At 47.5% G+C, this 22501-nt stretch overlaps 1 protein-coding gene across 1 annotated transcript in view; it reads left to right on the top strand.

Annotated features, from left to right (window-relative positions):
• Nucleotides 1-22501, top strand: part of PPP2R5C (protein phosphatase 2 regulatory subunit B'gamma) — a 124203-nt gene that overhangs the window by 47404 nt on the left and 54298 nt on the right. The window contains 1 exon segment of the mRNA XM_073241848.1: nucleotides 21416-21615. Within this exon segment, the coding sequence (XP_073097949.1) occupies nucleotides 21416-21615 (200 nt within the window).

The following is a 22501-nucleotide window of genomic DNA, read 5'->3' as shown; positions in this document are numbered from 1 at the left end:
CCAAAGTTTAAAAATGGTCTGTTCCTCTGACCACAAGCGGTCCAATCTGGCTGTGGTGGCTCACGTGCCGGTCACCTTGACAGTCCGAGCAGTGCCCGGGCGCCCTGGTCTACGCCTCTTGCCCCCAAGGTCATCTGTGAGGGTAGAAGCAGTGACAGTGACACCCAGCCAGCTTCAAGAGGAAATGGTCTTTTCAATGTAAACAAAGAACAGTCTTCTCAAAGAAGGGAGGTGAAGAAAGGTCGTGACATTAAATGACCCTCGATGTGGCATCTGAGTGTGGCTGCTCCTGTCCACAGGCCGGTCATTGAACTGAGTAGGGATTTTCCTCTCTGCTTCTGGCGCTGTTCCAGGACAAATAGCTCGAGGAGAATTCTCTTCCCAGACTCTGTGAAACTTGAGAGGCTCATGGCCAGCCCTGGCATCCAAGTCTCTTAAAATTACGAGGTCACATACATACTTATACTCACTCACGTATACATACTTAATGCTCAAGGGTGCTTTGTACAAAGAACTTACACATCAAGCTACCAGTTTGGTCTTATCGGGAATCTGGATTAGAGGAGTGAATCTTTATTACATGCTGGGAAAATCAGAAATTAACCCTCTAATTAACTATCACTATCCTTTCCTCTCCCAACATGACTGCCAAAAAGCTGTGAGAAAAGTCCTCAAGGCTTGGAGAGTCGCTTTCTTAAATTCAGCTCGCTTCTAAGCACGTGATTGTAAAAAGCCTCAGAGAAAGGTCAGAAGGTCTGGCAGGACCTTCTGTTTTGCTTTCCTTCCTTGCCAGGTTCCTGGAGAAGCGTTTGCTTTTAAGAAGGTGCTCAGAGCACAGGCACAGTAAGAAAGAAATGCAGCCCCTGTCTTTTGGGCTTGGGGTCTCTGGGTCCAACCTGGCGGATGGCCTCCTGGCCCCGGAATGGCCCCTTACAGGGCCGAGAGCATGCTGCTCTGTGGGCAAGGCGGGGACATCTAAGGAAGCCGGTGTGACAGGTGCAGGGACGCAGGTGAAGTGTGGCCTGGGGAGAGGGCGGGTTTGAGGAGCAGGCAGTGGCCCTGTAGGTGAATTTCACCAAGGGACTGACACCCGGTGGATCCCAGTGACTTCCCGCTCGGCACACATCTTGCAGTCAGCTGAGTACTCAAGAGTTAGTACCTGCAAGATGGTTCCAGTATTTGGTCTGTGGTGATGTCATTAAATCAGACTTGGGGTTAGGGCAAAACCCCAGACATTGGGTGGTTTAAGGGTTCCTTTGTGAGCCCCACCTGCTTATCTGTGTGCGCAGTGGGGAACTCGGCCTATGCCTAAGTCATGTATGTTAGGCACCACGGCGTGTAATTCACAGATTAGCTCACTGAGGTCTTTTAAGGTCTAGAGGTAGTATTTTTATTAAGGCTCTGAGGTCTCCTGGGGGACAGGCACAGCTTTTATCTTGAGCAGGAATCACGAGGCCAGGCTTCTCCCTGGGAGATGCAGGCAGTGCGTGGTGGCCACCCTGGTTGCTATGAGAGGGCCTCTGCCAAACAGTGCCATCGTGGGGCCAGAGCTGTCCCCTCATCAGGGTGCTTCTTGCTCCCGCGCTGCCTGGGCTCAGACCCCAGCCCTGTCACCTTGGCCTCGGTATGGATGGATCCCTTGCCTCGTCTGTGTAGCAGGAGAATAGTAGCCGTTCGGTGTGGCTCTGTGAGGATTTGTGGGCTTTGGGGGGTCACAGTAAAACTCGTGCATAGTAAGTACTCGGTAATAGTGCGCACTTGGTGTTCCTTAAAGGAGCCAGAAGTAAAAATTGTACAGAAAATTAGGTAAAATACAACAGGAAATTAGTTTTTCAAAATTCTTTAAGGAAATTCTTTGATCCCCAAGCCAAAATAAGAACCTTAGACTTCCAGCAAACAGCAGCTAAAATGTGCTATGTAGTTGGTGCCACAGTGGAGCCAGGCGGGATTTCAGCTGAACTCCGGGTGGGTCTGTAGGGCTGAAGCCCCCTGACCTGCAGTGGGGGGCCCCACCTCCAGGGCAGCCACGGGGAAGGCCCCACCTTCCCTGCCCCTGCCTTCTCCGCTCCTGCCCCACCAGCCCCGGAGCCCAGAGCACAGCTTCCGGGGGCACACCCACATGGAGAGCTAGCTTTGTGACGTTCAGTTATTATTGTCAAGGAGTCATTTTGTTATTTTGGAAATTTGTATCTCAAGGATCAGAAGATAGTTCTTTTTCAAGATGCTATGTAAAGTGAATACATTTATTTAAATATAATACCTCAGGGTTAACCGTCTGGCTGGGGTGTTGCATAAGTTATTCTAAGATAGCAAAATTTAGGGATTATTAACATAATCATAAAAGCTAACTTACCCTTGTACATGCATTACTGTATATAACACATTTTTAAATGTAGTTCTTGTAACTTCAGCTGTAAATCCTAAAACGAGATGGTTACATGTAGGGGAGCATTAGGGCAAGAACGGAGAGAATAAAGGTTAGGCAGATGCGGAAGAGAAGCAGGGGTCACGACGTCAGCAGTGGGCAAGCTGAATTTCAGGCACAAAAGGTTCGGTGGCCAGACTGCAGCACAGCTCGTCAGGTGGCGGAACTGCCACAACCCCCCGGGGGTGGTGATCCGGTGGGAGGAGCTCGGGGACCTGAGACAGAATTGATGGGCCAGTGGTGGTGGGAGCCACACCTCCACAGAGCAGCCTTGGCCTGCACAGGCCTGATGGTGACAAGCTTATGACGGCAGGCCGGGATCCGGGAAACTGCCTGTGCCTATTTTGAATTTAATATAAAATAGCCTGAAGAGAAAACCTCTGCAATGTCCAAAGCCTTGAAATAAGTAGAAGCCATGCTCTGTCATCGTGATGTAGTAGAAACTGGAATAAACACAGAGGCGGAAGCCCCTCTGGGAGGCCTCCGGGCGGCTGCCTGCCTGCGCAGCCCTGTGACTACAGCCCACGGTTGTCTCTGGATGTGCCGCCTGGCCCCGTCTAACCCGTCACTAGTGTTTCTTCTTTCCTAAAATCATCTTGTTTATTGGCTGTTTGGCGTGGGGATGTACTTGCTCGTCTCTCTGGGTTGAGCGAAGCTTCTGTACAAGCAGGGACCTCCCTGCCTCGTTGGAAGCTGGCCTCAGCGTCCACAGTGCTGCGCAGCGCTCGTAGGTTTGGCACGAGGTTACCGAGCGAACAGCTGCTGCGCGGTAGGACTGTCGCAGGCGTCTCCCTCTGCCAGCTCCAGCACTCTGGACATTCCCCCTTGAAGGGGGACCTGTCGTGGCCCCATTGTACGATCAGGGGGACGAAGTGTGGGCTCCAGAACTGCCCAGGAGTTGACAGCTGGTGAGGAGGAGAGCTGCGCCCTCAGATGCCGCTTGTGAGTGAGTGAGGTCAGAGGAGGCTTAGGACGGCCGTGCGGCGTGCTGACTGAGTAAGAGGGGGAAGACACTTAGAGATAGAAAAGAACCAAAAAAAGAATCACTGTATTCTGTAAAGACAGAAGCAGAAATGAATGGATCAGGAAACTGGGGAGAAAATAAAAAGGATGATACCCGATAGCTGGCTTGGGAAGGGGTGGGCAGGGAAGGAGGGAGAGGGAGGGGGGTGAAGCCAGCCGTCCCGGGCTGAGGGGCGTGCAGCCAGAGCGCGGCAGCTGTCCGCAGGCCGCAGGGCCACCAACCGGAACATCTGAGGATCTGAATGTGGCATCTGGTGAAATTCAACCTCGACTCCTGATTGGTGGTTATTCTTTTTTTTATTATTATTAAGGTATCACTGATATACACTCTGATGAGGGTTTCACATGAGCACCATTGTGGTATCTGCATTCACCCATATTATTGAGTCCCCCCCATACGTCATTGCAGTCACTGTCCGTCAGCGCAGTAAGATGCCAGAGTCACTACTGTCTTCTCTGCTGCACTGCCTTCCCGTGACCCCCCTCCATCATGTGTGCTAATCATAATATGGTGCTTATTCATTTTTAACTATTTGAAACAATTTCATACTTACAGAAAGTTGAAGAATGGTATAAAGAATCTTCTTTATGAAGTTTCGCCCATTTCCCAACATCTTGCCACACTCGCACTGTCATCTCTCTCACTTTTACATTCATGTGGGGCAGCATCCCCCCCCCACCGCCAGGGCCCTGGGCTCCTTTTCGCCTCGCTCCCCGCAGGAGGCTGCACCCCACTCCAGGAAGAGAGCAGAGACCCCAGGTGAGGGCTCATCTCCGGGTTCCTCCTGTCTGTTGTTGGCCCTGTAAATCCCCACTGTTCTGAGCTCATCTATGTCGTCTTTGACATTTTCTCAAGCTTTCCTTGCTGCGTGGACAGGAGACTGGCCGTGACCAACTCTCGTGTCTAGAGCGCAGTCCCAGGGGTCACCGGAGCCGGTGCCCGGTCCTCAGAGGAGAGGCCTGTGCTCTGCAGCCCCTGTCATCGGGCCGCACAGGGCCCTCCGGGGGTTGGCAGGAAGCTACTTGCCCTGTCCTCCCGTCCCTGGCACACGGGGCCTTTGGGGCCTCCCCTGTGCATCCCAGGTCACCTCGCCGCCACACCGGGGCCCTATCATCCTCTCCTGGGGCAGCCGGCCGCCCCCTCCTCCTGCTCCCCAGCCCAGCCTGTTGCCTTTGAGGTATAAGTCCTTCGCGAAACTCACTGTTTTTTTAGTGAGGTTTTCGAAGGGAGTCGTAAGATAAACGTCTTCCATCTACCATCATAAAGCATTATTTATACCTTTTTTTTTTAAAGAACTCCATGAAGAGACTGGCTTAAGTCACCAAATTATGGCACACTCGGACAGTGAAGTCGTGGTTTAAAATGACAGTGGCTTACTCATCGACCTGCGTGACTATTTATTGATCCATAAGGCACCCTTGACATAGGGTGGGGTAGGGCCCCACCCGAGCACGTGGAGCGTGGTTCTCAGCTGCACACTCGTGCACTTCAGCACACGTGGGTGCAGCCGGCCTTGGTCGCGCGTCAGATGCTGGCTCTGCTTATCCCTATCTTCCATTCTCGTGCTCGGGTTCTTTTATGTTACAATGAGCCCGTATTTTTCTGAAAAAAAAAAAAATTTTTTTTTTTAATATGTCATACACAATACATTGCATATTAGTAACTGAATACTAAGCATGAGTTTCCTCCTCGTGGCACCCACATACAAGGTACTCTCCTGGATTTAAAAAAAATTACTATCTCCCCATGTCTATCTGGAGACCCTGCTGTATTTTCACCTTTTCCCCTGTAGGAACTGCTGCTGGCCCTTGTGTCTCTCAGAGAAACATTCTTCCACAGCCTTGTAGAACCAGAAAGAACCTTACTTTTCAGATGTGGAAATCGAGGCCCAGAAATAACAAGCAACTGGTCGCAGCCGGCTCGCAGCCGCGTCCTCCTGCCACTCTAGTCTGCTTGCTACTTCCCAGTTTTGTTTCTCATCTTACCCATGTGAGCTTCCAGGACCTCCAAAAAGAACTAGCACCACTATAATCCTTTGTAAACCTATCGAATTTTAAGCATATTTTTCCATTCAAATCTGGTTATGCCACGAATTGATAGTATTAAACGTCCATGAACTCAGCAGAGAGATTGGTTCCTCCGTGACCTGCAGGCACCTGTGCGACAGTTGGATTTGGGGTTCATTCAGCGTCTTCCAACCAACATTTAGGTAGCTTCTCTTGCCCTGCTCTGTTTTTAGAACCAGAAGAGCAGAGCGCTGTCACTGGCTCTGCTTGCCAGGACCTCCGTGTAATTGTATTATGCACAACCAGACAACAGCAGATTGAGATTCTGCCTTTTGTTAAGCACAAATCTAGTTGCTGAGTGCACTGCATTAGTGGCCTGCTTGCAAATGTCTGGAGAGGATGAAAAATGTTGCTTCCGAAACAGACATATTTGAAGGATAGGAGCATAAACAAGATTGAGTGACAGGAGCTAACAAGTTAGTGCATCTCATTACCAAAAATAGAAACACATAACATTCATCAAGGACACAATTTATTTTGGGCATTACTCTAAACATTGTCACAACTCTTAAATCACAGCAGCCCCTTTGCTAGGTACAGTTCTCCCCACTTGCCAGTTGAGAAAATTGAGGCCCAAAGGAATACACTATCCTGCTCACGGTCACTAAGGCAGTAGCAGGTGTAACAGGTGTTCCAACCCAGGTATTCCCGCTTCCCACCAAGCTCTTCCTGCCTCTGCTATGCTGTCCTATGTCTCCGGGGCTTAATAAATACTTGCTCAGTAGAAGATTCAGAGTTAGGAGCAAGGGGCAGCTGCACTCAGTGATGAGCTCACAATGCCATGACTATAAGTTATTTTGACTTAATGGCAAGTTTTTGGAGGTACTTTGTACAGAAACAGAACTGGAAGGACTGCATACCAAGGTCTCCCCAAATGGCAGCAGCTCAGATCATCAGACGCTGGAGAGCTCATCTTGGGGCTACAGCCTGACAGCCCCCTCGAGTGCGCTTAGTGTCCAGACAGGCCCTTCCGCTGGTCCATTAATGTGGTGCTCCTTTGATAATAAAATCCTTCTGGTTGCAAACAGAGCAGGGCAAAGGTTCCTGGGAGGCAGGGATGGGAAGAGCCTGCGAGGCGAGTATCCTTGGAGGCTGAGACCTCAGGCCAGGCCGGGGGCAGGGCCCCAGTGTCCCCACAGCCTGCTCAGGCTTAGCCCTGCAGGACGTGCACGCTCGCTGTACCTGGTCAGGCTCTGTCTGTCTTGCCTCAGAGACAGCAAGCCTGCAGCTCCCCCATTCGCTTCCTGTGTGTGCTTCTTGCTGGCAGCGCCCCTTTGCTGGGCCCCCAGGGGCCCCTGAAGAGCCCTCACCGGACCGACAGAATTTCCCCCTCGCCAAACCCTGCCATGTCAGGAAAATAGGAATTGAGTGGTGTTTGTCATCCAGCCAGAGTTCCCTGAGCATGCAGCCTCCCTAAGGAGAGGGGTGGGGGTGCCAAGGCTCTAGATTGCTTACCTTGCACAGGTGGTGAGCCACCCCTGGAAAGGTCCTGGAGAGACGGGAGTGGGCCACGAACCTGGCTTACATCCTGGTGCCTCAGCTGTGAGTGATGGTGGATGTGCTGTGGGGCCGAGTGTCACCCCTAATTACCCCTGCCACCTCGCCACAAAGGGGCCAGCAACTGGGGGCAGGGGGGCATGCGCACGGGGCTGCGTGTCACCAGGATTGCCTTCCCAACCCACAGATCTGGGGCCAGGCCACACCGGCTGCGCCCGGCAAGCACAGACCTGCCACAGGCCTGTCTTCCTATCAGCAGCCTTCCGGGTTTTCTGTCTCCCTGTGTCCAAAGCCTGAGTCTTAATCCTTCTCTTAATAACTGATGTTCCTCAAGATGGTAAAGTGACAGGTGTAAGTGTGCAGAAGTTTTCATTGTAGTTTGTGCCTCAGAATTCTTTCTTGCCCCTACACACGGGGTGACCCATCCGGCCCAGGGGCACCCTGTGTCAGAGGGACGCCCACCCCCGGCGTGGCCCTGCGCAGGAGCATGGGGGTCATAGGTTGTGAGCACCTGGGGTTTTGTCCTTGGCAGATCATCAGTTTGGGGGACACATTGCAGAGTCGCTGTTTGCTGGGGTGCAGGTGGGGGATATGTGCCTCCTCTCCCCAGAGGGTGCAGGCCGCTCCGCCATCAGAGTGCCACTGGGCCCTGTCATCCCTCCATTGGCTGAGATCTTTAATACTGTTGGCCTCTTAGCAGAGCTTCAGGTGGCCAGGTGAGGTGAAGACTGGATGCCAGCATAGGTACATATTTATGTTAATCAATTAACACTAATGGGGGAAGGGGCTTGTGCAGAGGTGAGGTCGGCAGCTCTGGGGAGGGGGAACAAGAGGGGTGGAGGCCCGATTTTTATCTGCTTCACGTCCCCAGAGGTAGACACGCATGCAGGTGAGCCGGCCCTGGCCTTGTGCCTCTCCATATGTGTCCTGGTGCTGGCATTTCTGGGGGGCCCTGATTCCCAGGGTGCTCTGTGCAGACTCTGGACACAGCCCTCAGGCCTAGCTGATGGTGTCCCTCACTGATGCTTCCTACTGTCGCTCTGGGCCAGACCTCGTGTGAAGAACCCAAAATTCATTGTAAAGGAGCTGAAGTCCAGGAAGAGCCAGGCACATCTATTGGAGACACAGGGAAAGGAAGTTAAGAACATTAAAAGTGAAAAAAAAATAGACATGTATTTCACTATATCCTTCTCACAACTCTGCACTTCTGTCTGCTGGTAAACATATGGAGCATTCTGGAATCTTTGGCAGTCTCTTATTTGTCACATGTAAAAGCAGTTCCTTTTTCTGGAACGAAACTGCTTTTATGCTTCAGATAAATGAGCTACTACATTGCTGGAGCTGTCAGTCACCAGGTGCTGCAGTATTGTTTAATATTTCATCAAAATGCTGGTCCGAGTGTAAGATGAAGTCATAAAACCAGAGGAGGCTAGTGATACAACTGGAGGTGCTGAACATTTACTGATCTGTACAAATGGCGAGTATCTAACTTTGTCCCCTACAAGGCGTTCTAGAACCAAGTCAAGCAGGAAATTTGGCTTTGTGTCAAGAGATCACACTGTTTGGATTGACATCTTTATTCCCAGGAGTTTGACTTGTCTTAATCTTTCCCTATAAAAAAAGCCAAGGTTTAATTCAGCTAACATCTCTTGAGTTCCTCTTGCGTGTCACCTGTACTAGGCAGTAGGGACACATTCCTAAATGTACATGTGTGTCCTCAGAGGTTCTATAGCTTAAGGAACCTGAGGCTTAGGATAATGTCGTGACTTCACCATGTCCCTATTTTGGTAGAGTCTAGACTACAAGTCAATTTGTTTCTCTTGTGTGACTTCCTTCACTGAAATACTCACTTGCCTTAAACAAGGGCTTTTCCGAGAAAACCAGTCTTTCCTGGCCTTTATCTTACCGACATCTGAGCGCGCTGGTGGCACCCTTCCTGCGGACTGGCCTCGCCTCCCCCACTGGTTCCCTGTAGAGGCCACCAGTTCTCAGGGAAGGAATGTGAGTGGACCAAACCTTGCTCCAGCCACTGCATTTCAAAATGAAAATAATCTGCCTTGAAATCACGCTGTAATTTCATGAGAAAGGCATGGTAGGTTGGGAGTTGCAGGAGGAAAGATGAAGGAAAGTGATCAATACCCCTTTCTTTGTATGCAAATGCAGAAACCAAAAGGCAGGGAGTAGCCCCACGTGCATGGAAACCCATGGCTGTGGGATTTGGTGGCTGTGGGATTTGTGCGAGATCTGCTGGTCCTGAGGATTTCCACCCCGGACCGGCTGGGTTTAGCAGACCTTTTCCTTCGGGAGAGAGGATGTAAACTTGGTGACTGTGTATAATAAAGCTGAATAAACTACAGAATTGGGGTTTGAAAAGGGAACATGCATAGTGGGTTTTGAGCTATAGGCTGTCTCTCACAAAACAAGTTTAAGCTGAAAGTGTCCATGCAGAAGCTGCTGGCCGGACCAATGTCACCAAATTCATATTCAGAGCAGTGGTTTCGTTTTACCCAAGCTCTGGAACGCCTCCGGAAGGACTGGAAGGATGGCTTCAGTGTGGGAATGGGGAAGAATGCTCCCTACTTTTCGATCAGTCAACCTTGGAGCTCCATCAAACACACGCTGGGCATTCTTAGACACCAACATGTGGGTGGTGGCATCGGCTGTCACAGCCCTGCCTGCTTTGTGTACCGGCGCAGCTTTGCTCCTTTGTACTCGGTTGTGTGACAGAAAGTGAGCGGGCACCTTGGCTGTGTTTGGCTGGAGTAGTACCTCTGAGAACCTGCACAGAGGCACAGCACGGACGGTGAATTAAACCACCATCTCGTCAAATCTGAGACACAACCTGTTGATTGTAGGTCAAACCATGTCTTAAGGATCACCAAGAAGAGGAAATAGCCATCAAGTGAAAGACGAAACTTGCTTTGGGGGCGTTCACCTGTAAGATGCATGTATCAGAATGGGTAAACCATGATGCTTGCGTTTTGACATTGAGAAAGATTGTGCTTTTGAAAATCATCGAGTTAGAACAGATTGAGAGGATCAACTTGATTCTGAAATGATGTGGGTGCTAAGGCTGGACGGAAGTCAGACCCATCACTTCATCCACATAGAAGCAAGTATTTCATACACTTAAGCCTGTTTCTCATGGTTTCAAGTTGTGGGAAAAACTTCATTTTGGATTTTAGAGTAACAGAAAATTGTTACCAAAAATGATGCTGCCCAGACCAGCACCCCAGGGAACCAGACCCTGCGAGTCAGGCTGCCTCGTGAGAAGACAGAGATTGGCCCCCAGACAAGGCCCAGCCTGTCCCTGGAAAAGCAGATCTCCTGCTCCAGGAGCTGGATTTCAGGCCTTCCGTGTCCCTTCTGAACACATTTCCCTTATTTCCAGATTAAGTTGTTTCGTTCCTCTGCTTAAAAACTCACTCTGATTCTAATCTACCACTCTCGGTGCTTTTGCATATTTTTGTCCAAGTACCTCTGAGATCCCACAGCACTGAAATGCCTATTACAAGCAGATGGTGTCTTTGAAGACCTTCGTTTTATCTGAAAAGCTTAGGTACCCTTCATGTTCTACTCTGATGCACGTGGCATTATTTTTATGTACATGCTTTAGATTACAGTACCTCTCGATTAAATCACCTATGTTTCCCTCAGGTTTATCTGTTCATTCAGCAAATAACTGAGGTCCCACTGTGTGTTCTGCCAGCTTCAGGCACTGAGGAGAAAGTAATAAATGAGACAAAGTCCCTCTTCTGTAAAAATGTATGATTAAGGATCCAGTGTGATTAACTGAGGGTTTGAAATATAGACAGTATTATCCTCATTTGGAGGAAATTTTCCTCTTTTGGAGGAAAATTTATTTTCCAGGAAAATGCACCCTTTTTAATTCATCCTGTAACTTCAGGGCCCTCTGATTTGAGACGTGGGTACCTGTGGATCGTCTTCCCTGCTGGGTGTGGCCTCAGCCCCTGCACAGTGGGCCTTGGCCTCCCCGTACTGACATGGCTCCTCCTCTCCCTCCAAGGCCAAGCTCAGGTACCCCCAGGAAGCACTTTCCTGAACCTGCATCCCCACCTCCCACCTCTGGGTTCCCATAGTACCTCACAGGTCCCTGTCATAGCACTTCTCCCATTTTAGTGGTTGTTTTTATTGTAAATCAAGTATCATGTTTTAATTGATCTCAGTGTTGCCAGTGCCTAGTAGACTGCCTGACATGATTGTGTTAGATAAATTTTTTAATTAATTCCTTATTATACAGGCAACATAGTCAAGGTCAGGGCTACTCTGAGATATTAGTTTCTATGTCTCAGTCCCCCCATATCAGATGCTTTAGATCTGATAAACAAGTCATGCCACCATTTTTATACTGCACATTTGGGATCATAATTGCTGATCTTTTCTTCAAGAGAATGAGAGAGAGAAAGTTTATATAACTAGAAAAAAGTTAGAGATCACTTAGAAGTGCATCTTGATGGAGAACTTCTCTCAATTAAAAAAAGATATCCTTACTCTGAAAACAAAGATATTGATAAAAGAAACTGAAAATGACACAAATAAATGAAAGAAATACTGTGCTCGTGGATAGGAAGAATTAATGTTGCAAAATGGCCATCCTGCCCAAAGCAATCTACAAATTCAGTGCAATCCCTCTCAAAATACCAATGGCATTTTTCACAGCTAGAAAAATAACCCTAAAATTTGTGTGGAACCACAAAAAAGACACCAAATAAAGCAATCCTGAGAAACAAGAAACAAAACTGGAGGTATCACACTGTTTGATTTCAAGTTATGCTACAAAGCTATGGTAATCAAAACAGTGTGGTACTGGCACAAAAACAAACACATAGATCACTGGAACAGAACAAAGAGCCCAGAGATAAACCCACACTTACATGGTCAATTGATCTGTGACAAAGGAGGTGACAGTATACAGCGGGGAAAAGACAAGTCTCTCCAATAGATGATGTTGGGAAAACTGGACAGATACATGGAAAAGAATGAAACTGGACCACTTTTTTATATCATACACAAAAATAAACTCAAAGTGGATTAAAGACCTAAGTATAAGACCTGAAACCATAAAGCTCCCAAAAGATAACATAACATAGGCGGTATGCTCTTGAATGTCAGGCAAGGGAACAAAAGCAAAAATAAACAAGTAGGACTATATCACACTGAAAAGCTTCCGCACAGCAAAGGAAGCCATCAATAAAACAAAAAGGAAACCTACTGAGTGGGAGAAGATACTCATTCACAACTGGTATATCTGATGAGGGGCATCAATATACCAAAATACATAATGAACTCATGCAACTCATCACCAAAAGCATAAATAGTTTGATTTAAAAATGGGCAGAGGATCTGAATAGACATTTTTCTAAAGAAGACATACAGATGGCCAACAGACACATGAAAAGACGCTCAACACTAATCATCAGGGAATGCAAATCAAAACCACAATGAGATTCCTCCTCACGCCAATAAGAATGACTCAAATCAACAGGAGGAGAAATAACAAGTGCTGGTGAGGATGTGGAGAAAAAGAAACCCTCTCTCACTGCTCGTGGGATTGCAAATTGGTGCAGCCACTATGGAAAACAGGATGGAGGTTCCTCAAAAAATTAAAAATAGAAATACCATACAAACCAGTAATTCCACTTCTGGGAATTTACTCAAAGAAAACAATTCAAAGAAAACATAATTCACAGAGCTGTGTGCGCTCCTGTGTTCACTGCAGCATTATTTACAACAGCCAAGATACGAGAGCAGTCATACCCAGCAACAGATGAATGGATACTGAAGAAGTGGTACATATACACAATAGAATATCACTCAGCCATAAAAAGTAATTAAGTCTTGCCATTTGTGACACCATGGTGCATGTAGAGTATTCTGCCAAGGAAATAAGCCAGAAAAAGAGAAACACCATATGATTTCACTTATATGTGAAATCTAAAAAACAAATGAAACAGAAACAGACTCATAAATACAGAGAACAGACTGGTGGTTGTCAGAGAGGGTGGGTGGGTGAGACAGGTGGAGCGGATAAAGAGAGAGAAATCCCCAAGTACAGAGTAAGCCATGAGGACAGAAGTATAGCACAGGGAATACGGTCCATATCGCCATGTCTTTGTGTGATGACAGACAAACTGCACTTACTATGGTCAGCATTTTGTAAGGTATATAAATGTCAAATCACTGTGTCATACACCTGAAACCAATAAAATGTCAACCTCACTTCAATTAAAAATTTTATTTTTTTACTTTTTAAATAAAAATTTTTATTTTTTTTCCTTTAAAAAAAAGAAAGAATAGGCAAAATAAATAAATATATGAAATTTTGTAAAAAGATATCCAGAGCTTAAATTCTTCAACATGTGACACCCTGTAGAGGAACACTAGAAAATGTGTTGGGAGTGTGTCCGTGTGTGTTCCAGTCCCACGTGGATGGAGGTATAGAGGTTGTCAGCAGGGATTCACCTCAAGCGGGCGTGTAAGGACTTACATGTGTCCACGCAGCTGGGGCGAGGGGCTCTGGGGGAACACGCAGCCTGAAGACCCCGGCTGCCTTGGGGAGGGGGAGGGGGAGGTCGAGGTGGTGTGGAGGAAGGAGCTCACGTCCCGCTGTGCGGTTTAGGTGCTTGTGAGGGGCTTTGTGCCACATGCACATACTTTGTAGTCTTTTAAATTTGAAATAAGCTCACATACAGAAGCATATAAAACATATAAAGTATAACGAATAAATATAAGCAAATACTCATGTAACTACCACCCAGACCAAGTATCCCAAAAGCCCCTGTGGACCCTGTGTAGGTTTTAGGGGTGCCTGTTTCTATGTTTGATGTAAGTGAAATCATGATGATTAAATCCTTTTTATCTCTGCACGCAACTCCATTTTGTAAGATTTATCTGTATTGTGCAGAGCTGCATTTCATTCCTCTCCACAGTTCGGGAATATTACTTGATTCCCACTGCGGACAGACACGGGCTGCCTGCGGACGGGCCATGCTGCTGTGAGCATCCCCTCAGGTACGCCGCGGGGCCGTGGGCAGGAGGCTCCCGGGTTGTGCGGCAGGAGTGCCCTTCCGGGCTCACAGGGCGCCAGTCCCTTGGCTCTGGGTCCTCACAGTCTCCTACGCTGTGGCCTGCCTTTTCATTCTTGGTGGTGTCTTGATGGAAAAAAATGTTTGATTTTGCGTAGTTCAATTTATCAACCTTTTAATGTTTACTACTTTTTGTCCTAAGTCCTTCTCTGCTTCTTTCTAGACCTAAGGTAGTCTTCTGTATTACTTTCTAAAAGCGTTACGCTTTTGTCTTTAAGATTTAAGTCATAATCCAGCAGCAGTTTATTCTTTATTTTTATATACAATGTGATCCAATTTCTTCCTGTCTTTCTGTCCCCTTCCTTCCCTCCCTCCTTCCCTCCTGTCCCTGGGCACCTGGTTACTCCAGCACCATGTGTTTGTGGATGGACTTGGCATCGCTGTTCTGCAGTACCGTTCGGTCATGCATCAAGGATCTATACGTGTACAGGCTTCTTTCTGGGCTTTATTCTCTGGGGCTTGGCTAGCGTACAGGGCTTGGCTGTTTTCATTAATGAAGCTTCACACCAAGTCTAGATTTGTGGAATAGCAAGTGCCCCAACCTTGTCCTCCTTCTCCAGAGGTCTGAGTGTTGACCCTTTGCATTTCCACGTATGTTCTGGAATCCACTTATTCAGTTCCATAAACGTCTGTTGGGGTGTGGACTGGATAGCACTGAATCTATAGATCAATTTCTTAATATGGCAAATGTGATCTGCAAGAGTCCTAGTGCAAACAGCAAGCCCGTGGGTGAACTGTACCCACTCTGAGATGGGGAGAGATGCAGGGGGCCGCACCCACCACTTCGTGCAGCGTCGCTCGGGCAAGAAAAGGAGCAGCACCGTGACGTGTAGGTAGAAGGACGGCGTGCACAAAAAACACGAGAGGCCGCAGACGCGCTGCAGGTTAGGAAGAGTCAAGCAAGGTGCTGGGTACAGAAGTGATATCCCATAATCACATTCGCAGTTAGAGAATTAAGTCATGAAAGATATTGTTTACAAAATCATCAAAACCACAAATACCCAAGAATATATCTTAAAAATTATGTGTTAGCACATCTTAGGAGAATTTATAGAACTTTATTTATAGACATTTTAAGGAAAATGTGAGTAATTGGAGAAACACTCCTGTATTCACGGATTGGAAGACTCAGTATTGCAAAGACTTCCATTCTCCCCAGATCAATAAAGAAAATTTAAAGGGCCATTAATAGTCAAAACGTGAAGCAGGGCACGGTGAAGGAACGCCATCTCACAGGTACTGGGGGTCGCTGCAGGCCCTGGGCACGCAGGCTCCACGGTGGCAGTGCAGTGCAGTGGACACACAGCAGGCACCCCTCTGCATCCTCGGACACGTGTTCCTGGATGGCTGGGACACAGAAAGTGGTGGGGAGGTGGTTGTTTCAGAAAATGGTGCATGAGTTTTTTTCTTTCAAAAACAAAACATATTGCTGAATTTTTTTTCTTGGGGGAAATGTGCCATCTCCTAAGTTTCCTCATATGGGAAATAGAGCTAAGTAGAATTCAGTACATATTAATAAAGAATCCCAAATTTACTCCCAAATTTTAGTAATTGGCTTCAATACTCACTGTGTACTAAGAATAAGTATATCAGGGAATATGACACCAAAGCCTACAGGTCTGGCCTTTTGCTCTGCGGGAGGCGCTCGTTCGCCTCTGCTGTACATGGATGTTCACTGGCCGCGGGCTCACGACTTGCGTGTCTTCATAGACCCTCGTGGGACCTGTGCACAGGCCTCTAAGGAGGGAGTGTGAGAGCGGAGAGGTGTGTGCTTACACTGCGGGGTCTTGCCTTGAGGGTTGAGCTGTTGCAGCTGCTTAGCAAATACCATGTGAGTGGCCAGGAAGCTGTTCGCACCGCGTGAGCACGTACCTTCCGAGGCATCTCTTGAGTTGACGACTCTAGGCTTGTGGTTTTGCAGCTTTGCTCGCTTCACTGGGGTCACGTTCTTTGGGAAAAGCCATCAATAGTCTGCATGCCAGAAGCGCCTGGTTCTGCTTGTCTCAATGCAGCTGGTCCTTTATTGTGTCTCGAGTGTTTCTTTTTTTTTTTACCACCAAGACTTGTTATGTAGAGGTGGACTTGGCTTTTTTTTTAATCCTTTTTCTATTCACAAACAGTTCCCATGATGCCTCTTCACATATGCCTACGTTCAGCGATTCAGCCTTATATCCATCCTACCATTTGGTGGTCTCATGTACTACGCATGTCTGTCAGTCCCTTCTGTAACCAGGGTGCACACACGCTTGCCTCCCGTGAAGGTGGCTGCGCTGTTATCAGCCGTTTGAGATCCCTTCCGAACCCTCTGCAGCTCCTCACTGCCAGCAGTGGAATCCAGACCCTTGAGCGCCCTGCCTGGCCGTGGAGGAGCCTCAGGCATACCTCCAGCGTGTGTCAATTATATGTTAAATTTTAGCACATCTTACTTTTTATTCTTTGCCAAAGAAGAAAATACCAGTACTAGAAGTTGTACTGTTACCGGCTTGGGGAGCCCCTGTGATTGTCGCTCAGTGAGGTTGGGGACGAGCAGGATCACCCAGTCCTGATAGCCGCTCCAGGGCAGCTGATGTGACAATGCTCCCCTCCTCCCTGTGGGGACCAGGAATGTTTGTAAAGCTGGAAGCGGGGTACTCCCACCCGACTCTATGGTGACCTTCGTTAACATCTCTATCAGTTATAAATTACAGCCTTCCCTTTAATAAATAAATTTTTCAAGGAATAACACATTCCTGTCTCCACCCTCTTTAGGTTATGTCACATGCCAAGGGCCAGTTTTGTTCTGCTTTTTGGTCCCTGCAGGTTTGCATGAGTGCACCTGTGTCCTTTGCTTCTGGGCATCACTTAGCATGTGCCTTGAGGTACTCGGGAAGGATCCTAGGCTCACAGTAACAACCTAATGCGGACACTTGACAGGGTGGGGCGGCGGAGAGAGCTACACGGACCTAAAGTGTAGGTGATACTATTAGTGTAGGAGAATGTTATAGCTCTTAACTTTAAAAAGAATCAAAGGAAACATTGATTAATGTTAATGTTCTCCAGGCAAAACTGTGATGGCCTCTTTGATTTTCCTCTTTCTCCGAGGGCAGCGATTTCAGCATTAGTGCTGGACTTTCCAGTGGTGTCATGGACATTTTCCTGGGCAGGTATCTTCTGTAACACCCTTTCTTAGTTAAGGAACCCTGTCACTGGGGGTCCTGCGACACCCACAGGCTGCAACAGAGTTTTGTCTCATGTGGTGCTAGTTAGTTACTATTCTCTGTTGGCTTCAAGGCTGCTCATTAATATGCTATGAAACAAGTTTGTCAATGTTACTAGTCTGTATACAATTTAAGTAAGCCACTGTCATTCATGGGTAAAATTCAGAGTCCATTATTTTTTTTATTCTGCTTCACAGAAGTAATTGTAAGATTTGGGTCAGATCCAGGTCATGTTTTATTACTTAAGAGCCAGGCAGTCTTGAAAACCAAGCACTACAGTGTGATGCACCAGCAGCGACAGACCTGGTTTTATAACATTGGGTTCACATTACATGGATGTCAGAAGACAAAGTCAAGTTCAAGCTATATTCTGTGATACCCTTTTTCTTCTTCCAAGATCACAGTGCTTGCTTAGTAGTTTTTAAAGGCTTTGTAAACAGTTGTAAAAATATCCAAATGAAATTTTTAAAAACTTTTAAAAGAGCTTATGAGATTTTAATCACAAACTTTTTTATAAACTATAAATGAAAATAGTACAGTAACACCTTAGCTGGCTCTCTGTGACCCTGGGAGAATTGACATAACTTCTATAATGTTAAGATTTTCTTGCCTTTTAGAAGAATTGAAGATAGAAATTTTATTTACTCAGATTTTACCCTGCTCTTCCTAATCGTAACAGCTTTGTTTCAATCTCGGGGACAACTTAGTCTTTATTCTGAGAGTCGGCTACTGTATGGTGTTTAAAGAGTGAGTAGTGCTCCAGGGCCTTTGGATCATGTAGGACGTCGTTGACGCCTCCCTGAATGGTCCGAGCATCCTGCTGTGTGATGCCCTTGTTTCAGAGTGCATTATACTGTCATACCTGTACTCTGCCGCGTCACTGGAGTTGTGGCCTCAGACAAGCCATTTGGGCCACGGTGTGTGGGTCCCCCTCCACATGGGCAGAGCAGAGCAGTGCGGCCTGCCTGTCCTTGGAAGGGTTCTCAGGGAGGCGTTCTCAGAGGGCTTGCCTGGCCACCTCTCAAAGGCCGCGAGCTAGCAGACCCCGAGTGGGAGTGTCAGGTGGCTCTCAGAAGTGAGCAGACCCCGAATGGGGGTGTCAGGTGGCTCTCAGAAGTGAGCAGACCCGGGGTGGGGGTGTCTGGTGGCTCTCAGAAATGAGCAGACCCCGAGTGGGGGTGTCAGGTGGCTCTCAGAAGTGAGCAGACCCCGAGTGGGGGTGTCAGGTGGCTCTCAGAAGTGAGCAGACCCCGAGTGGAGGTGTCAGATGGCTCTCAGAAGTGAGCAGACCCAGGGTGGGGGTGTCAGGTGGCTCTCAGAAGTGAGCAGACCCCGAGTGGAGGTGTCCAGTGGCTCTCAGAAGTGAGCAGACCCAGAGTGGGGGTGTCTGGTGGCTCTCAGAAGTGAGCAGACCCCGAGTGGGGGTGTCCGGTGGCTCTCAGAAGTGAGCAGACTCGGGGTGGGAGTGTCTGGTGGCTCTCAGAAGTGAGCAGACCCCGAGTGGGGGTGTCCAGTGGCTCTCAGAAGTGAGCAGACCCGGGGTGGGGGTGTCCGGTGGCTCTCATAAGTGAGCAGACCCCGAGTGGGGGTGTCCGGTGGCTCTCAGAAGTGAGCAGACTTGGGGTGGGGGTGTCTGGTGGCTCTCAAAAGTGAGCAGACCCCGAGTGGGGGTGTCCAGTGGCTCTCAGAAGTGAGCAGACCCAGGGTGGGGGTGTCTAGTGGCTCTCAGAAGTAAATGCAGGCCTTTTAGTTCTCATCAGGGCCAAGAAGGTGAGGATGCTGACGGGTTCCAAATATACAAGCTGTGACTACGGGATGAACTCACAGTGATCCAGGCAAACCGGAGGATGAACAAAGCTGTAGAACTGAGTGAGGATTGAAGTCAAGCAAGCAGATAAATCAGAAAATGAACCTTTTCATTGAGAAAGGCTGGATATTTGAATGCTAATAGGCACTGACTTGTCATGCCCCTTGCTCCTGCAAAGCCATTAAGTGGTTGCTGAATACTCGAAATGTCTGTGGATCCAGCTTTGGTGCCCACGTCTGCCAGATGTCATCAGGCAGTGTCCCCTAACCCCTCACCCTGCTGTGTGCTGTGTATGTCTGCGTGCAGAACAGGAGGTGCTGTTTCCGAGATGGGTCCATTCAGGGGGCAATACCCAAGTGCCTGCCATCTGCAGTGCTGATATTGGGCATTAGGGAGACAGGGAGCTAGAAAACATAAGCTCCCGGCCCCTGCCCTCCAGGGCCTCAGTTGGGGCAGTAACAAATACTCAGCCAGAGAGCGAACTGTCCACAGCAATAGGAAGCGCTGACCGACTGGCTCAGTGTGATGCGTATTATCTAACTAGGAAGTAAGGGAAGTCCTAGGAGGAGAAACCCCAACAGGAAGCAGGCAGTTAGGGGTTGGAAAGAGAGAGTGGAGTGGACTGTGAAGAGGGGCAGATGGCAAGAGCAGAGGAACACAGGACGGCCCATGGCAGGGGGGCCCCCTTCACACTCCGAAAAATGATGGACGTTCCTACAGAACTCTTGTTTATGTGGGGTAGCTACCAATCTTAACCGTGTTCAAAAGTAAACCAGAAAAAGAATTTATGTATTTAATTAATTTAAAAAATAATAAACCTATTCCCTGTTAGCAGAAGACATATTTTTATGAAAATAACCCTATTTTATAAAACAACAAATTTAGTGAGAGAGTGGCATTGTTTTGTTTTTGCGAATCACTTTTATGTTTGGCTTAATAGGAGACAGCCGGCTCCCCCCGTTTGCGGCAGTTTTCAGGCTGTAGCCACATGTTTTAGCTGAAATGTAGGAAGACGTGTTTGGGAAAAGGAGGGGTATTTTATACACTTTTCAGACAGTTAGGGACGTTTTCTTTGATATTACACCAAAAGTTAACAAATGGGTAGTTTCTTGAAGGAATCTGCAGTGTGGAGTCTGAGACCGTTATCAGTGGGCTGCTGTGCAACTTTACTGCATTGGGGTCCAGCGGGCTGACTTGCACTTTGAATGGCTCTTTGCTCTTGAATGATACCGTGACACCATTTCTTGGTCACTTAGAAAACAGCAGTTCCCTGAGTCACGCAGACCGTGAGACAGTTTGCAAGTCTTGGGCACGTTGCAGTGGATAAGCCCCATTCATGAGTGTCGCCACTCATCTTCTCACCCCAGGAAAGCTGTCAAGCACACACTGGCAGATAGGAGCTTTTCACACTTCCTGAAATACTAGAAAGGCATACAGAGCTCATCACTCTCCAGCCTACAGTGACCCTCTAGACCTGTTTCTCTACCTCTGTGTCAGTGTAAAGATTACACGGAAAGAAATGTGTGTAAATATGTGTAACTGTGCCTGCCTGGCCAGGTAAGCGCCAAGTCCTAGTGGCTACTGCTGTTTGCCCTGTTTCCACATTGCTGTCATCAGGACGAACGTCAGTCATGGTGTGTGATGCGTGTTGACTGACCGTAGCCCAGAATGAGGAATGGAATGTGCTTTGTGAGCGCCTGGGTGGTGACTTGCTGTGTGTTCGTAGCAGCTCATCTTGACAAGCTTCAGCTAATGCTACTTGCTCTGTGTTTGCCAGCCGTGGACCACAGTCCAGTGCTTCCCCTTCTGTGAGTTCAGAGCACAGCAGACCTGGGAGGGCACCCTGCCCCTGTGACCTTTTCTCACCTTGCCCAGCCTGCCTTTGCAGTTGTCAGCCGTAGCAGTGTCCTTGCCCCTCCCCCCATTCCGGGGGTCTGTGGTTCGCCTCTGATTCCGTTGCCCAGCACGGTGCCAGTGTGTGATGATTGGTACTCGGATAATGTTTGTTGATTGAAAGCATTTAGAGGGAATTTATTTTGAACATAGTTTTGACATAGTTTTGTAGAGTTAAAAAGTATAGAAACTTTTTCATATGCAGGACATGATCTGAGCAGTGGCTAGCTGTTGTTTCTTTCTTTTCAGAATGTTTAACCTCTGTTCACCCCTGCGCCATCTCTTTTTTTTTGAATCTCTATTAATTCGAAATAAAAACAGGAGAAGGCTTACAAGTGTTCCACAATAATTTTGAGTTAAGCATCTTTGCAATCAATATCCTTTGCTTTCTGCTTTTCAGATGTTCCTCCTGCTGATCAAGAGAAGCTTTTTATCCAGAAGTTACGTCAGTGTTGTGTCCTCTTTGACTTTGTTTCTGATCCACTAAGTGACCTAAAGTGGAAGGAAGTAAAACGAGCTGCTCTAAGTGAAATGGTAGAATATATCACCCATAACCGGAATGTGATCACAGAGCCTATTTACCCAGAAGTAGTCCATATGGTAAGTGATTACAGATTGACCGGCACGTCCCAACTCTGAGTCACAAACAGGACTCTCATATTCTTAGAATAAGCTAAGATGTCTGAGCCTAACATAACACCTCTCACAAAAAAATCCACCTCTTCTAAATTTGTACTTGTACCTTGAAGAATGAAAATCTTTGCAATGTGTCTTGGACTGCAGTAATAGCCCCAGGGATGGAATGCGGTGCCTGCTGGGGATCAGAGTGTCCTACACTCCCATAATTCTTACAACTGCCTAAGGGGCTGATCTGGTAGAACTTTTATTTGTATTTATTATCTTCTTTAAATTTGTTTTATTTATTTAGCATATATACATTAATGTAATAGTGCTCATATATAATATAGAAATAAGCATGTTGTCCATACATGTGCAAGAGAATTCTAATGATGGGACAGTTCAAATAGTGATGGAGCAAAGCTGGTGTCAGGACAGTCCACCCTGATTGACTGACAGCCTCCGCTGTCAAGACAGTCCACAGTGATTGGCTGAGATGGCCTCTGTCATCCTGCAGCTCACAGCTGGTTCAGCCTCTCTCTAGTCTCATACTCAACAGCCTGTTTCCAGGTCCTCTGCCAGGTCACATTGTCACCTCAGTCACTACTGCCTGGAAACATTTCATGTAATGCCATTTTCTTTTAAAACTCTTAGTGTTTGACACTGAATTCCAGTTTTCTGTTGAGTTTTTTTTTTTGAATTGGTGATATTTTATCCACCTTTGAAATTAGTACTCCCCAGTTATTAAGATGTCCTTGTTTCTTAATATAAAATTTTAAATCTTGATTTTCATTGAATTCCTTCAGAGTTACTTATTTTTTCCCCCAAAGCTATATATTTCAGAGCTGACTAACCTTCTTGACCTAAA

The sequence above is a fragment of the Manis javanica genome, chromosome 8 (assembly GCF_040802235.1).
Source record: "Manis javanica isolate MJ-LG chromosome 8, MJ_LKY, whole genome shotgun sequence".
Lineage (NCBI taxonomy): Eukaryota > Metazoa > Chordata > Mammalia > Pholidota > Manidae > Manis > Manis javanica.
Note: the sequence above shows the minus strand (reverse complement) of the source record. Positions and strands in the feature narration are given on the sequence as shown.